The sequence below is a fragment of the Sminthopsis crassicaudata genome, chromosome 3 (assembly GCF_048593235.1).
Source record: "Sminthopsis crassicaudata isolate SCR6 chromosome 3, ASM4859323v1, whole genome shotgun sequence".
Lineage (NCBI taxonomy): Eukaryota > Metazoa > Chordata > Mammalia > Dasyuromorphia > Dasyuridae > Sminthopsis > Sminthopsis crassicaudata.
This window is the reverse complement of record NC_133619.1, coordinates 401,274,780-401,289,016: the sequence shown is the minus strand read 5'-3', so window position 1 is coordinate 401,289,016 and position 14,237 is coordinate 401,274,780. Positions and strand designations below refer to the sequence as shown.

General features: G+C 40.3%; 1 protein-coding gene across 3 annotated transcripts in view; it reads left to right on the top strand.

Annotated features, from left to right (window-relative positions):
• Nucleotides 1-7,045, top strand: part of CLMP (CXADR like cell adhesion molecule) — a 116,429-nt gene extending 109,384 nt beyond the window's left edge. For all 3 annotated transcript variants that reach the window (XM_074302708.1, XM_074302709.1, XM_074302707.1), the window contains 4 exons: nt 1,324-1,491; nt 2,401-2,523; nt 4,697-4,838; nt 5,987-7,045. In XM_074302708.1, coding sequence (XP_074158809.1) covers nt 1,324-1,491; nt 2,401-2,523; nt 4,697-4,838; nt 5,987-6,287 — 734 coding nt within the window. In that variant the 3' untranslated portion in view covers nt 6,288-7,045. The remainder of the gene's footprint in view (nt 1-1,323; nt 1,492-2,400; nt 2,524-4,696; nt 4,839-5,986) is intronic.
• Nucleotides 7,046-14,237: the final 7,192 nt, after the last annotated feature.

The window sequence follows — 14,237 nt, the reverse complement described above, 5'->3', positions numbered from 1 at the left end:
ATCCTCTCTCCTAAACTTCTGGATTAGTTTACATCAGCATATTCTTTCCAATAAGCATTTACCTTTCAAAGCTTTGTTCTAGTCAAAGTTCCTCTCTGGCCAACTGTGAGTACTATAAGATCAAATCTGCCTCTTTTATTGTAAGAAATTCTGGTTCCTCTTGCTTGTCACCTATATTTTGTACCTCTGCTAGATCTACAGACAGACAGACATCTGACTTGTGTTTTATTGTTGGCCACTTTCTTGAATTTCTGCTTTCTCTTACCAAGCATCTCTATTGCTAGTATTCTCATTGTAATAGGCAGTTTTCTCCTTTTCACAGTCCTTTTTCCTTTTGCTTTTTATTTTAAGGCATTTTTGATTGGATTTGTAAGATAACAGATAAATATATTTTTGCTTGCCTCTCCTGAGGTTACTTCATCTGACACCAAGAATTCATCGTTTCTTTATTTCAAATTGTTATTCAAAAATCACAACTAGCCATACATGGGACTAAATCTTAACATTATGAGATTGTTATTTCCTAGAAGGGCAGGGACTGTCTTTTGCCTCTTTCAGTATTCTCAATATTTAGTGCCATTCCTGACCCATCATTGTAGTTCAGTCATTTTTAGCTGTGTCCGATTCTTCATGACGCTATTGGGTTTTCCTGGCCAAGACTCTGGAGTGATTTACCATTTCCTTCTGCAGCTTGTTTTACAAATTAGGAAACAGGCAAACGGGGTAAAGTGACTTGCCCAGGGTCACAGGGCGAGTATCAGAGGCTGGACTCGGGCTCCAGAATAGTCTTCTTAACTCCTGTCTAGGCACCCCGTTCACTGCACCACCTGGCTACCCCAAAGCAAGGGTTTGGCTATGTTAGCAGTACCCTGTAACTAGGCAACCTGCCATGGGGGGGAGGGGAGGGAAAAATTAGAACAAAAGATTTGGCAATTGTCAATGCTGTAAAGTTACCCATGCATATATCTGGTAAATAAAAACTATAAAAGAAAGAAAGAAAGAAAGAAAGAAAATTAGTTTTATCTAAAGCTGCTCATTTTCTGCTGTTGAACTTGCAGCTTAATAACATGGTGTTATTAAGTGCCTGGCAACATCTTGTCTAAAATTGTTTCTGGGCTCTGAGAAGGGAAAGCTGGGAAGGCCTGTTTCCTAGGCAATATCTACTAGGAAATAGGGGGACGCAGTGCCTGGAGAGGGGAGGAAAGGGAAGGCCACGGATGGGAGTCCTGTAGCAGGTTAGGTTTCCTGCCAGACTGAGTCATCCCAGTCGTGCCCTTTGGGATCCCTGAAGCTAACTGAATATGGTTGTTCTTATGATGCCAGTAAAACCTTCTAAACCCAAATGTGAGCTCGAGGGTGTGCTGACAGAGGGAGGGGACCTGACCTTGCAGTGTGAGTCATCTTCAGGCACAAAGCCTATCCTGTACCACTGGCAGCGTGTCAAGGAGAAGGAGGGGGAAGACGAGCACCTGCCCCCCAAATCACGGATCGGTGAGTTGCCTGTCCGTTTCTCTTCAGGCCAGCACAAGAGCTAGGTTGGGAAGTCAAACAAAATGAATTCTAAATCTATTTCCCAGAAATTTCCTCTATGATTTGAGTAAGTTGCCAGAAGCCAATCACTCCACCTATAAAACAAGACATCTGGTAGCTAATCCCTCTCTTCATCATGAAAATGGCATGTGATATTCAGAGGAATCATGATACAGTGGAAAGAGTCCTGGGCTTATTGCCAGAAGTTCTGGGTTCAAATCCCAGTTTTGCTATGATTTATTTGTGTGGTCTTGGGTTGGCCATATAACCTCTCTAATAACTATCTGTAAAATAGTAATATTTACTATTTATGTAGAATTTTAAAGTTTGTCAAGCTCTTTGTATATGTTACATACAACTCTGTGAGGTAGGTGCTATTATCTCCATTTTTTTGGATGAAGAAACTGGTACAAAAGGGGTGTTGTTGGGCCACAAAGCTACTAACTGTCTTAGACAAGATTTCAACTCTAGTTTTCCTTCCTCGAAGGCTGAATTCTATCCATTTTCCTACTTAGCTGTCTTAGGAATAGAGAAATGGTGAAAATAACCCTTGCACTGCCTTTTTGGTTATGAGGAACTAACCTTGCAAATAATAAAGCTCTGTAAATTTGAATTATTTTTATTGAAAGGAAAGGGCAATCTAAGTTATTCTTATTTTATTTGCTATTCTCTAGAAGCCTACCACCCCTTCTAATTTTAGGAAAGCATCTAAAATGAAAACGCCCACCAATTTCTCCCTCTTGGTTAATAGTGAATTATGTTGGTCAATCAATTTGTATTTATAAATTACTTATATACCCACAGTGCAAATTAGATAGCCATGAATCTGCCTAGGAAGAATTTACAATGTCTTTCTCTTTTATGTTTAAGATTATGAAAATCCTGGGCGTGTTTTGCTGCAGAATCTCACTTTATCATCTTCTGGACTGTATCAATGCACAGCAGGCAATGAGGCCGGGAAGGAAAGCTGTGTGGTTCGAGTGACTGTGCAGTGTGAGTATGGGAGGGCAGTGGAAGCACCACCAGTAAGTATGGGAGGGTAGCAGCAGGAGGAGGAAGTCTTGCTGTCTTGAGACTTCCTGCAGAGAGTACTGTGTTTCAGGGACAGAAATTCTGAGCATGAATAAGGTTAAGATCACAGTTTTATTTCCCTGAATGATTTCATAATTTCTCAGGTGACTTGGGAAGATTTATTCTATCCTAATTTAGGAGGATATTTGCAAACAAGAATGAAGAGTTTACCAATCCATTAAATGTATGTAGTAGCTTATCTATCCCCCTATACCACTATTTGACTATATCACTAGTCAATCAAAACAAGAATAAAAGAGATTTTTTTTTAAATATATAAAAAATTTCCTATTTATTTCTGGGGGAGAGGGTTGGTAAGAAAGGAAGGAAGTAGAAGGAAGAGAAAAAAATACTTATTTGAAAAAAAATCTAGAATTAACACACACACATACACAGAGTGTCCCTAAAGATACAATTCTAAATGTAGCTTTTTAACAATTTGCTCTCATCAGTTTGTCAGCTTCAGACTTTCAAAGAGGAAGTCTGCTTTCTACCATGCAGCAGGCTAACAAGGTCTGCTTAGTGTGGTAAGCAGTTTCTTGGTCCTATGATCTGAAGATCTTCCAGTGTGAGCCTCATAAATAACAATTGATTGCTGATATATTTTTTAAAGATATCAGAAGGTAGATGATGGCCCCCTGGGCATAGGGGTCTACAGATGAGCTACTACAGATGAATCTTGAGATAAACTATTTGAGTACATATGGGAAACTGATTCTCCTAATAGAAGCTGCAGGCATTTCAGAGGTAGAGAAATAATTCAGGGAGCTTCCAAACCCCAATTACTTAATAAATATAAATCTGCCTTAGCCTCTTTAAGTCTCTGTTCTCACATCTATAAAATGGGAAGAATAAATCCCAACCTATCTACCCCTGAGGCAGCTGAAAGGTGAAATGACTGAGGAAACAAATGTTCAATCTTCCAAGGACATTGATTTATTCAGCAAGGCGTGGCATTTGCCCCACAAACAGGGCCTTAACCTTCTTATCTTAGGCCTGTATTTAGAATTCAGAGATAAATTTTTATTCATTAAAACAATCAAATAGGAATAATTAATTAAAAGGAAACAATGCAACATCAAATAATCTGATTTCTAACTAGAGGAAAGATTGGGGCTATTCCAAGTTGGAAGGGGGATACTGAACAGTGTGCAATTCTCTGAAATTAGGAAGAGGTGAATCATTCCTCCCAAGTGTTTGTATGCAAGGGAACATGGAAACAACTGATTGATCAGCATGGGGCCAGTTTTTAGATAAAACATATGGGTGGGTTGCTTGTGATGTACAAATTTGAGAAAACTTCTTGCTTTAGGCTTTATCTGGTTAAGTTTTTGGTCATGATAATCTAGGACATTAGTTAAGAATCTCCAAACAGCTGGTAGAGGTGATCTAGTTTTCCAGCCATACAGGGCTAGGTTCAAACAATACAATAAGATTTTCTCCCAATTCCTACAATTGAGTAAGCTTTTCTCAAGAGACAGAATTTGGATTAGACCCATAAAATAAAAGGGAACTGAGCTAGCTCCAGAATTGAGCAATTTCTACCAATCTGCCATTCTAATCCCCTCAATTTCTTCAGCCCCACCCACCCCCAATTGTGAGTAAAGTACTTCATAAACTAAAGAATACAACATAAACATGAACATTTATTATTATTATCATTAGGCTAGATGTAGAAATTTAGAGGTTCTGAGTATAAATTGGGGAAGAAAAATATCAAGTAGTTGAGTGAGTTCCTAGCCCTACTTCTAAATTCTTGTGTCTAAATCTCATCCTGAGTCAAAACTACAAATTCCATTTTAATTCATTTTTATTATGGGGGAAGGAGAAGAAAGAGAACAAGAAAGGAAAAGGGCATAAGCAAAAACTTACTCATTTGCCATCTTTAGAATAGTTATTCCAAATTTCAACTTTTTTAATGAACTTAATTGCAAAAATATAGAAAATGATGGTGACCCACCACAGATAAGTATGGTGGTAGTTGTTTTATACTCTAAAGGGAAGCACTGCATAATCCATTTTGAGGGTGGTATTTTCTAAGTGTCTGGTTTTTTCAGCTCATGTCCAGTTCTGATTTTGCTTTCTGAGGATACAGATGTACAAAGCATTGGCATGGTTGCGGGTGCAGTGACAGGTATAGTGGTTGGAGCCCTGCTGATTTTCCTCTTGATATGGTTGCTCATCAGAAGGAAAGACAAGAATAGATATGAAGAAGAAGAGAGACCCAATGAAATCAGGTAAAAAAAAAAAAAATCCCCTAACCTGTTTTAGAATCTTTTACTTCATTTTCTGTTTAAAAAAGAAGAAAGAAAAAGAGAAAAAGGGAGAGAGAGAAATAGAGAGACAGGGTGGGAGGGAGAGAGGAAGGAAGAATGGAAGACAGAAAAAAGAAAGACTTCCCAATCATCTACTCTTATTACCTCAGGATTATTCTTAACTCTTTTCACTGACTTAATTCCTATACATCCAATCATTTTCCTCAAGTCTAATTGATTCTCTTTCCCTAACACCTCTAAAGCATGTCCTGTTTTTGGTATTCATTTTGCCACAAACCTGGTTCAGGCCCTCTCACTTGCTAACTGGTGTCCCTGCTTCTATACTTTCTTCACTCAGATCCATCATATAACTGCCAAAATAATTTTTTCTAAGACATACCCTGGCTATTCAAAAACCTTTGACGACTCTCAAAGATTCAATAAAACTTCTGTCTTCAACAATCTAGGTTCCATATATACCTTGAATAACTTCCTCTCACACATTTTGCATTCTAGCCAAATGGTATACTTTGGTATCCTTTCCTTTCTCTCTTCTAAAGTTGTCCCCACGCTCAGGCCCTCAGGACTTTTCCACCTTCCATCCTCTGCTGACCTGTCAGGTAGCTCTTCCGGGTCACCTTCACTATTAAATAAACTGCGATGGCTCCCTGATCTCCACCATCCAATATAACCTTCTCTGTTTGGCCCATAACCTTTCCAATCCTCCCTATTTATCAAGGGTCAGACAAGCAGGACATGCCACCTTCAGAGCAGACATTTCACTCTTTGTCTCCCATGGCTGCTGCTCCCTTCCTCCTCGCCTCCGCCTCGGGCTTCCCTCTGGTCCCCTCCCAATTCCCACCTTCCCCAACAGCCGGTCCTGACCGGTCACTCCGTGCTAGCGAGCTCCTCCTGAGATCCGTTGCAATTATTCTGCTCATACGACATTACACATCCTAGCTCGGGCCAAGCCCCTGAGAACAGGGACGTGCTTGTTTCTGTCGGGCCTCTCTCTCTGGCATTGGGCCCGGTGCCCAGCAGAGAACGAGTGCTCGGGGTCCGGCTCTGAGAAGAACCTCAGGCTCGGACTTCGTCTCTGAATGCTAATTCCCTCTCTTTTCCGTCCGCAGGGAAGATGCGGAGGCACCCAAAGCTCGTCTGGTAAAGCCCGGCTCCTCCTCGTCGGGCTCGCGGAGCTCGCGCTCGGGCTCCTCCTCCACCCGTTCCACAGCCAACAGTGCCTCCCGAAGCCAGAGGACGCTGTCTAGTGAGGCTGCAGCGCAGCCCGGCCCAGCCTCCCACCCCTACAGCTTGGTGGGCTCCGAAGCGAGAGGCCCGGAGCCAAAGAAAGCCCATCACGGCACTCTGTCCAAAGCGGGGGCCATCCCCAGCACGGTCCCCAACCAGAACCGAGCCTTCCAGACTGTGTGAGTGGAGGCGGACCCTCCTCCTGTACGCTTGTGGCGGCCAGGCTCGTGTCCCCATCCCCGGCTCCTTGGAACTCGGGCACAGCCCCCAGCCCGTCAGGGCAGGCGGAGAGGTCGCGGGGATGACCTCAAGCACTGCGAAGGACCGCTACGAGCATTTCGTTTTACCTGGGCACCAAATAAGGCTGAGATGGGCGCTGAGGCCTCCGCTAAGAGGCGTCCGTCATGCTTTAAGACTGGAGCGGGCAGGAGAAGCTCCTCGCATAGCCGGGATCCTGGGGAGGGATGAGCATGCTAGAGCCTATTTGGCACCACTACTCTGATTTACAATTTCCAATAAGAAATAGGGTTTTGCTCATAATTTCCTATGCACTTGTACAGACACCTGTTGTTACTAGATTTATGCAAACATCCAAGCAGGATCCAGCGAGATGTGGGTTATTCAGACAGCCTTAGCGTTTACTCACCTGCCCAGTCTAGTTGGTTCACTACTTGTGAGAGCACTGAAACACAGAACCCTGACTCTCATCCTGCTTTTCCTTCACTTGTGGGGAGGCGGGGCCCCCAGTTTTAAAGGGGGAATGGAAGAGGTCCAAGAAAAACGAAGCAAAGGAGTCTTCTATATTTCATATGCTTGGGAATACTCCTACTTAATGGCAAAATTCTGTAAACAAATAAACTAAAAACTTCTCCAGGGACTAGCTAAAGATATAAATAGTGTTTTGTTCAGGAGATTTCTGAGAAATATCAAGAATATAATTATAAGGCCATCTTCGCTTTTCTTTCTTTCCTGTCTACCAGGATTTTTGCTTTGGGGATCTATTTAGGAAGAGAATTTTATTATGTGTTTTGAAAAAGTTCTAAAGAAAGTGGTCTTCAAGAGAGGAGAAATTCTTAGTGGATAACTCACATTTATAGTGCCATTTACAGTTTGGAACATACTAACTCTGACTCTCCCAATCCAATGAATAGCCCAATTATTCTTAACCCAGTATTTCAGATAAATAAATTAAGATTCAAAGGGACCTGATGAATTAACTTATAGCCACCCACTACCTGGACCCAATTCATCCAGCTTTTTGTTCAGTGCCCACTTCACATGCTGCCTCTTCACACCATGCTGCCTCTGAATGTTATGGACTTCCCCAGAAAATACTATCTTTCTTTTCTCTTTCTGAGACCACAAGCAACCCACATTTCAATACTGAATGAATAGGAAGAGGTTTGTCTTTCTGACATTTGTTTCTAAGGCGTGCCTCCACTTGAGGAGTTCTGCCTCTTATTCCATAATAGCTATGGCTCTAGTAATCTTGGGGATTCTTATGATTTGAAAGATACTGCAAACCAGGGCTTGACAAGGTTTCTGATGGTAAATATTAACTATTCACTTTTCTTGGGAGAGTGGAAAGGAAAGAGGGAAAGTAAGCTTTTATTAAGCTCTGGGTAGGCTAAGCATTGGGAGATACAAATACAAGCAAAAAGGACAATTTCTGCCCATGGAGAGCTTCTGTTCTAAGGAGGGGACAGACTACAATTTAAGAGGGAGGAGGAAGTACCAAAATGTATCTGGCCATTAAAGGGAAACAGCCAGGAATGAGGAGCATAGGTTTGGCCAATAAGAGAATACCTTTCCAAATCTTAGACCATCAGCAGAGATTCCTGTGCTTCTCTACCTCTCTTGCTAGAGGTAATACAAAACCAAAGTTGGGAAATGATTTTGTGGTGGGAGGGCTAGTTGGCCAAGTCCTGGTCAGGCTTGATTTTCTGTCACTTAGCTCACAGGTTAAATCTTTGGCAGCTAACTGTTTATCAGTTGTCATCTTAATGGGGGAGGGGAAGAATCCAATAGGAATAGAGAATAAAAGTTGGGGGTAAGGATGGGGTAGGAGCCTGCCAAATCAAATTTCTTTATTATTTTATAGTTTTATCTATGTTGTTTCAAAAATCATCTCTTCTACTTATGGCATGATGACTCTCCCTTTAAACAGATCCAATTTCCTTTTCCAGAGCTGGTGACACTATATACCCCACCCTCCTCCTGCCCTGCCCCAACACACATATACAGTCCACTCAAATTTCACTTTCTACTGAGGTGTCCTTGGGAATAATTAATGGAGTAGAACACAAGGGCAAAGTCTTGGGAGAGAAAAGGTAAAGCTAAAGATGGAATATGTCTTCTCAAATGAAGGTCTGGGAATTGTAAATATTCCAGTGGAGACAATAGTTTAATTGGCAAGTATTTAGCAAGGTATTCCTTCAATCTGAGTTTTCCATTCCCACAGTTAAATTTATGGTTCATCACACAGTATTATATTCAGTTATAATATCCTTATTGATTCTATACAAAACAAAGCAAAAAAAAAAAAAAAAGAGAGAGAGAGAGAGAGAGGTTGGGGCAAGGCACTACTCTATGGAATCTGCTTTGGAACCTATGCAGCAATATCTTCAATTGAATTAAGATTACATTGGAATTCATAGCCTTTCCAAATTTCCATGGAGGTTTCGCTCACATTTTCAATAATTTGCTATTTTGAATTTTTATTAACATCCCAGATTTCCAAAATATCTGCCTAAACCTTCATCAATAGAAGTTTGGCCTCTTTGGATGAAGAGAAACAAGTTTGGCTCTTTTGAAGAGGCTAGTTATAAGAAGACTAAAACTACTGTTCAATGTTCAATTGTTTTGGAACTCTTTTCACCGTGGAAGTGTACAACAGATTCATAGTACAGATTGTTACGCTGAAGATAAGAATTAGGAAGGAAGCTGCTGGGATATTTATTTAGAGAACCTTTTCCTGATAACTCTGGAGGTCTGAAAATAAAGGCAGAACTGTTGCTATTCCAATCTGTATTCAATTAACCGCTGATTCTTTAATAAGGGACTAAAAAAGGGACCAAAAAACCTCAAAAGTTGGAAGAAACTTTGTGCATGAACAACCTTTTGGTTTGCAAAAAGAGGATGTAAATGGAATGTTGATGTTTAGAAAGGAACCATTTTAATAAAAATATGTAAACCAAACAATTTTACATATTAATGTATTTAAGACAATGTTACACTGTATATAAACTTTTGAAGTAGAGTCGCTTTATGTAATTTTTTCCCCAATTATGTTCCTAAACTAAATTTATTCTTCTCTTAGCTGATAGAATTTAGTGTGGAGGGACCATATTTGAGTAACATCAAAGTCAAATATTTATTTGATTCTTTTGAATCAACAGCTTTAAAAAAAAAAAAAATAAAAATAAAGGCGATGCAATAGGATAATCTACAATTCACATAAATTGTATTGGAAAAGTGTTTATCAGCTCTGTTGCTCAAATAAAGAACAGAAGGACTGAAATAGACCAAATAGGATCAATTTGAGGTCAGCTAGATGTAGATAGAAGTTCAAGCCTATAGACAAGAAGACTATCTTCCTAAATTCAAATTTGGCCTAATACTTACTAGTTATGTGACCCTAGGCAAGTCACTTAACCCTGTTTGCGTTTCTCTTCTGTAAAATGATCTGGAGAAGGAAATAGCAAACCACCACCATCTTTACAATAAAAATGCCAAATGGTCTCTGAAGAATTTATCAAAACAAAAAACAATGTAAGGTAGCATAGCATAAAGTAGCATTTCAGATGTGGGAAGGCAGGTGAAAGTCTAGTCTCAGCCAACTTTTCAAGTGTCTGCAAACCTCAAGAGCTTAATACAATTTATTAACAAAATAAAATTGGAAGTCTAAGTTTCCAGAGCAATGGTCTCTGCTTCAAGAGCAAAGGCCAGGGATACTACTAATAAAGCAATTCTTTAAATTTGTATAGCATGAAAAGATTAGTTTCTACAACCCACTATTAGGTCAGGAGAAAGTAAATAGACTATTTCCTTTGTTTACTAGATTAAGAAACACTGTTTCAGGCCTTTCCATTTGGCCTGAAAATTAACAACATTCAATTATTCATTCAAAAAAACATTAAGCCTTTACCGTGTGCATAATGCTGTGCTAGCTGTTAAGAGAGATACAAAACTTACATAGAAGATGGTCCCTGTCTTGTAGTAGCACAACTCATTAGATTCGTTCAAGATCACATCTGGGGTGAGGAGCAGAACTGGGGTTTGAACTCTTATTCTGTGACTCGAATTCTAGGCTTTTCTGACACCATAGTCTCCCAAAATTTTGCTTTCTTTCCTACCAAACAAGCATTTTACAAAGTACCTATTATGTGCCAGGCACCATGTAAGGGTTCCACTTTGCAAAATTCTGCCTTTAAGGAGTTTGATTTCAATAGAAGGAAATGCCAAGTACATTTCTAAGTATATAAACACTAGATGAATGAATGAAAAGGCACTTAGTAAGAGCTTATTAAGGGCCAAACACAAACTGAAAAATCAAGTCAATTCTAATACAACATAAAAAGGAAATTTCACCTGCAGGGCAGAAGAAAGGTCCCAGAAATCCTACAGTACACCATTGGACTGATAACAAAACTCAGAACTCCTTAGGTTACACATAAAGAGAAAAACAATGCCAGAAAGAAGAGAATAAGCATTAAGTGCCTTCAACCTCCTGGGCATTTTATAACACTTCACAAGAACCTTAGATGATGTGCTATTATTATCCCCATTTATTTTTTACATTTGAAGAAACTGAGATTAAATGACTTACCCAGAATCACAGAGTTAATATCTCAGTCTAGATTTAAACTCAGGTCTTCTTGACATCTGGCCCACCACTCTATCCAGTGAGCTATCCAGGACATTGCAGGGCACAAAAAAAGCACAGAAAATGAAAAGTGCAGATAATCCCCCCTCTCATCAGAAGAAACCTTGTCCAAGCTCTTTTGAGTAGTGAAGTAGTTTGAATCAAGGCAAACTTGGTAGAAGGCAAGATGATTGGCTGCTCCTGTATAATCAATCTACTCTTCCTACAGCCTGGATGCTCCATGACTGAAATAGCCCAGGCTGGGGCTGGTGTGGGAAAAGGGAAAAATCAGAGGGCTTGAAGGGTAGGCTGTTTCCATAGTATCAGTGCTTTCTGCCAAGCTAACCTGGCTGGGTTTTATATTTAAAAATAAACAAACAAAAAACTAAGGGGGAAAAGGGAGGTCGCTAATAGTTGGAAGGACCCATAAAAGCTTTAAATTCGAGGTGGCATTTGAGCTGTTTTAAAGGACACTATAATGGCTAAAGTAAAAGAGGAAATGCACATTAAAGATATGGAGGAAAGTCTATGCATGTAAATCACACTTGAGAAGTGAAAGGAAAGGGAAGTTTGGTGGGACTGTGGAACTCATAAAAGGAATAATGTATAATCAACCTAAAAACATCTTGGTATCATGGAAATAAAAAAGTCAGAAGACCTGGGTCTTCCCAGCTTCACTTTCTTCTGTTACGTGTTGACAATATTTTCACTCATAGGATTTCTTTGTGGATCAGATTAAAGTAGGATAATCCATTTTAATACTGTACAGAAATATCTGTGCTCAATAATTACATATTGAGTCTAATAAAGGCCATGAAACATTGAAGATATAATTTGGAGGGTGTATGTTAGTATCTATGATCCTAAAAAGTTTTATTATTGATAACAGACCAGGCTCCATACAAAAATCAATCATTTGTTAACTTTCAAATTTAGAATTTGTGTAGGGGGGAGGGGTAAGGAGGTGGTAAGAGAAAGGAAAGACAAAGGGCTCTTCCTGGTATCTTCAGGGCCTAATTTAAAGATCAATTGACAAGTAACTTTCATTAACCACAAAAAAATGATTGCTACATAATTTGTCTTGCAAGATTTTGACGCTTCCCTGGAATAAAATCAGAACATAACCACACCCATTACTGACTCAATGTTCCCATTAACTAGTTTCCTTTACTTTCAGAAATGTTCTAGTCTTCATTTTGAATTGCTGAAAGGTTGAGTAAAATATTTTTCAGTCTAGCACTCCTACTCCCCTCTCCCACCACTATACAAATACTGCTATTTTTCAGTCTAGCACTCCTACTCCCCTCTCCCACCACCATACAGATACTGCTTGGATTGTCCTTAAAATGAAGCCCAAATTTCTTTTAATACTTACTCTGACCACAGGCCTACCTCACTCTACCTCATATTTTACTCAATAGCCTTTTAGAGATTTCTTTTTCCACTTAAAGCTGCCCTTGAAGTTCAACGTAATTTCATCAAAAAACAAAAAAAAAACAAGGGAAGGATTGTTGGCTTAGCTTTTGTTTTGTGATTTGCTACTGGGGATGTTCCCAGGCCCTAAACCTTTTCATTGCTAAGACTTTTTTTCAGAAATTGAATGTATGCAATTACTAACTTTATGAAGAGGGCAAGAGAGAAGTTTATTGTCCATCTGAGACTCGATCAAATTTATGGACTATGAATTTCTGCATACATATGGACACAGTCAAAATTCTAGCAACAGCTATAAGCAACTAGCAAGTTGATATGTTTTGTGCCCTTCAATTATTGCAAGATTGCTTAGGAAGGACCTGCCCTTATAGACCTTGTCCTGTTCTCAAATCATTTGAGGACTCCGGGAAACGTTGCCTCATTTGTTGCTTGCTCACCTTTGCTACACTTCGTTATGAAACACCGAATACTTTCACTCCAAAGAAACAAAGGGAGGCTCCGATGTTAGAAATGGTAACCTGATTGCAATCTGACATCTCAGGTCTCCTTTGGTGGAAAAAAAAAAAAAAAGCCTACTGTTCTGTGACCTTGGATAAGTCACCTTTTTGGGGTCTCATTTTATTTTGAAAAAGGAAAGGGTTACATTAGATCCCAGGTTTAAAAATCTATGATCTTGTCGTTGGAGTAAGAAAAATATTGCAAGAAATGGAAAAGTGCTTTTAATAAAAGATGTGAGGCTCTAGAGAAGAGTAATTTACATGATAGATACCAGGAGATGAAAATTCTTCTGCCATATAAAGATGTTAACTTAGGCTAGGGGATAACTTGAGCTACTTTGGGCTTGGTATTACCTCCTAAACAGATGAAACTGAGACGCAGATATTTAGATTTTTATCTAGACTCCAATCTTTGTCTACCCCTCCCCCTTCCACTAACTAGTCATGCTTCCTGAATCCTGGACCTGCATTTTTCTTCCTTCATTTTTAGGTTCACATGGGCGGTAATAGAAGGAATGGGGGAAAACAATGAAAGAAAAAAGAGATGCAGAGTAGAAGCAAAAAAATAACTCTCAGGAGCTCGGGGCGTGTAAGTGTCGGCTTCAGCTTGCTATTCTCCTGCAGAAAATAAGCATAATGACACCGTATTTTTTGGTAGCCCTTTCTAGTATCTAAAGCATTTTCACGCTGCCAGCTGCATGGCGAATGCGGTGGAAATTGAGTGCTTTTAGGTTTATTCCTCAGTCACAAAACGCTTTTAGGAGGTTTATTCCTCAGTCACAAAATTAGGGGGGAAAAAATGAAACCGGTTGGGGTGGCAGATTTTTAAGACCATGAGTAGCAGAGCTGGATCTGTTACTGAAAAGATCCGATAATTTTCCCGGACAGCCCACAGCTGCTTCCACAGGGAGGGAAACATCCAGGGATTATCACAGAGTGGGTGTTGGTGCAAAAGGGTTAGTTCGAGAAAGATCCAGACTCGATGTAACTATTACATTTATGGAGGCGTTTACTAAGCGCCAGGAGGTTGCTCTCCTCCCCATCCCCCACCCATCTTCTCTAAGGCAAGGATGGGGGCGGGGTGGATGACCTCTAAGCTCCTTTCCAGCTGGCATTCTGGGTATGGGGACTCTGGGGTTGGGCACCGGCGGACCCTTTAGTCCGCAGTCGGGGTTTTGTGCCTAATACTCTCAGGACGCCGCAAGACGCCCACTATGGGCAGGGGGGGTGGTAAAAGGGCCTAGTAGAGGGTCCAGGTCCGGCCTTCCTCCCACCTCATGTAAGGGGGGGGGAGAAGAGAAACGATCAGTATTGCGCACTCCACATTTCCCCAGGCCG